This window comes from Eutrigla gurnardus (genome assembly GCF_963514095.1).
Source record: "Eutrigla gurnardus genome assembly, chromosome: 11".
Lineage (NCBI taxonomy): Eukaryota > Metazoa > Chordata > Actinopteri > Perciformes > Triglidae > Eutrigla > Eutrigla gurnardus.
The window spans coordinates 4,926,440-4,929,139 of record NC_139925.1 but is presented as its reverse complement, the minus strand read 5'-3'; the positions used below and the strand labels follow the sequence as shown (position 1 = coordinate 4,929,139).

The 2,700-nt window shown below is 40.2% G+C and overlaps 1 protein-coding gene across 1 annotated transcript in view; it reads right to left on the bottom strand.

Moving 5' to 3' along the window:
- The window catches only part of mrpl2 (mitochondrial ribosomal protein L2), a 3,519-nt gene extending 1,814 nt beyond the window's left edge, over positions 1-1,705 (bottom strand). The window contains exons 1-5 of the mRNA XM_084021984.1: positions 1,606-1,705; positions 1,140-1,312; positions 883-1,054; positions 263-404; positions 64-179 (exon numbers count right to left, since the gene is read on the bottom strand). Coding sequence (XP_083878110.1) covers positions 64-179; positions 263-404; positions 883-1,054; positions 1,140-1,211 — 502 coding nt within the window. The 5' untranslated portion in view covers positions 1,212-1,312; positions 1,606-1,705. The remainder of the gene's footprint in view (positions 1-63; positions 180-262; positions 405-882; positions 1,055-1,139; positions 1,313-1,605) is intronic.
- Positions 1,706-2,700: the final 995 nt, after the last annotated feature.

Genomic DNA, 2,700 nt, shown 5'->3' with positions numbered 1-2,700 from the left:
CCATTAAATTAAAATTCCATCAGGAAGGTTTGGAGGATTTAAAATCCTCTGTGGATCGTTTACCTGCCATCCGTCCAATCAGTCCAGATGTCTTAATGACGTCTCCCGCCTGCATGTTCTCCGTAGCGATGATCCACCGTTTCCGGTTGCCTCCGGCAACCAGGGCGATGTCAGCCGACCTGTGTAGACAGATTATGACCCTGAACAGCACGTTCAGGATACACGTTGGTCAAAGCTCCCGTGTGGCGGCGGCTGATCTCACCTGCACGGGTCGTATCGCACTTCAACCACCTTCTCCTCAAAGGGCTGGTCTTCTCTGTTCGCCTCATAGCGCAGCCGCTGGAAGTCGACCCAGCGGTACTTCTGTTTGTGGCCCCCACCGATGCCATGTGTCCGTATCCGTCCTGCACGGAGGGAAGAAGATGAGCAACTCTTTCAAATCGCTTACGTACGGTGACGCATGTCCGAGTTAACAGGATAGACCGGCGGTTTGAATTAGATTTGATCGTTCAATAAATTAGATTATTGGTTGGTACGAGAAGAATCAAGTATTGGAAATCATCTTTTCTGCATATATTGTTAAACTGGTGCACAATATGATCTGGAATGTCATCGAAAAATGTCTAAATTTCCATTCCAGCTCAACTTTGAATGGAAACCTGAGAGAAAATGATTATTAGGTGATTCTCATACATATAATATTTGAACTAGAGTACAAATCACTAACTGTTTTTAGCTTTTAACAGCTTTTAAGCCTTTATTCTATCTACAAAATAAGGACAGGCTGGATTTAATGTTTTTAAACTCTGAGATTTGTACGTTTTAAATATATTTGTGAGGGCAGACCTGCACCATTGCTTGTAACTGGACTGCAGTCTTTACCTGAGTGGTCTCTGCCTCCCGTCTTCTTCATGCCGATAGGCCTGGTGGTGTACTTCTCCCTCTGCTTCCAGTGCGTCCTGTTCTGCTCCAGAGGGGCCGAGGTGAGGAAGCCTCTGCACTGTCCCACCATACTGGGCACTTGCATTGTTCCCAGTCTGGTCTGTGCAACCGCCTGCAAACACACACACAAGATAAAACCTTTATAGACTGTGTGTTGATTCTTCAGTGTGACGTGCAGTGATGAGGTGTGTGTTTACCTGAGCGGAGAGCAGAGCAGGCTGGGAGAGAGTCAGGGAGCGCAGGGCTCGAGTCAGACACGACACCGCCATCGGGACGCTGTCCTCCCGGGAGGAGAGGCCGGTTCGACGGAGGAGAGGCCGGTTCGACGGCTGGGTTTTATGGCTTCAGTTGGTCCGGCTTTCCCCAGCACCTGGCGGACGACAGCAGGCTCTTGACTGTATCCAACACGGTCTACGAGTTTGATTCAACTCCAAACCAAAGATAAATCCAACAAATAACAGCCCCTACCCCCGTTTCATCTGTATCCTTCACCGTCCCTCGGCAGTCACCTTACCAAATGACAAGTAAACACGAGCTATCGCTAGCGTAGCCTACAACAGCCCTTCCCTTTTATTTTCACTTTTAATAAACGTCGCCGAATTGTCCATTTATATCGCGTTCAATACGCTGTTCAACCTCCTGTAACAGTAACATTAAACTCACCTTTTAATTTGACTTATTTCATCGCGAGCTGCTCATCGGCGTCCTTCACGATCCTGCACGCCGCGTCGCCCACTGATGACGTAGGCTCGAACTGAGCTGGGACCGGCTCGGGTTAAAGTATAGAGTCGCACTCTTTAACACACTTATTTTACTATTATATATATTCAGCTACTTTGTCGATTCTAATGAAACATTATTAACTTTTTAAAATTTTGAACATGATAAAGGATTTAATTAAATGTGAAGCTTCTGATTCTATATGACAAATTTCACACACATAAATACAGAATAACAAAGACATGTCACATTGTGAATTTACAGCATATATTAAGAAGACTCAAACGTATAGACACTAAAAAAATGATAAACTTAAATTAATAAACTAAATATATGTAGAATTTATAAACAAAGTTTACTTGGTGTTTATTTTCATAATACATACAATTATTTTGTGTGGTTAGCCATCATGTTTCATATATAAATCATCAGAAAACACTAAAAGGGGTTTACCCTGTCAAAGAGAAAGGACAATTATTTAATATTTATTATTTTTCCCTAAGAAAAACTTGGAGGACTGAAAGGATATTGAACTTTTAGAATTACTGTCTTTCTGTTGGTGTTCACGTGTTAACCACCAGGTGTCACTATACGCTCTGTGGTGGAATTTATGGGCTCCTATAATAAAGTCTTTGATGGGACGAATTAAACCTTAGGGTGAGTCATCTTCTGTCGTGTCTGCGGTGTCGTTTACATTTATTTCCATGTAATATATATATATATATATATATATATATATATATATATATATAAAAAAAAAATATATATATATATATATATATATATATATATATATGTTATTATTATTATTATTATTATTATTATTATTATTATTATTATTATTATTATTATTATTATATGTTACAGTGATATTTAGGATTGTAGACTATCTTTATAGATAGATAGATAGATAGATAGATAGATAGATAGATAGATAGATAGATAGATAGATAGATAGATAGATAGATAGATAGATAGTCGACAGTGGAAAACAAAATATGACGTCACTATAATTAAACTCAGCCGCAGAGGTTGCTG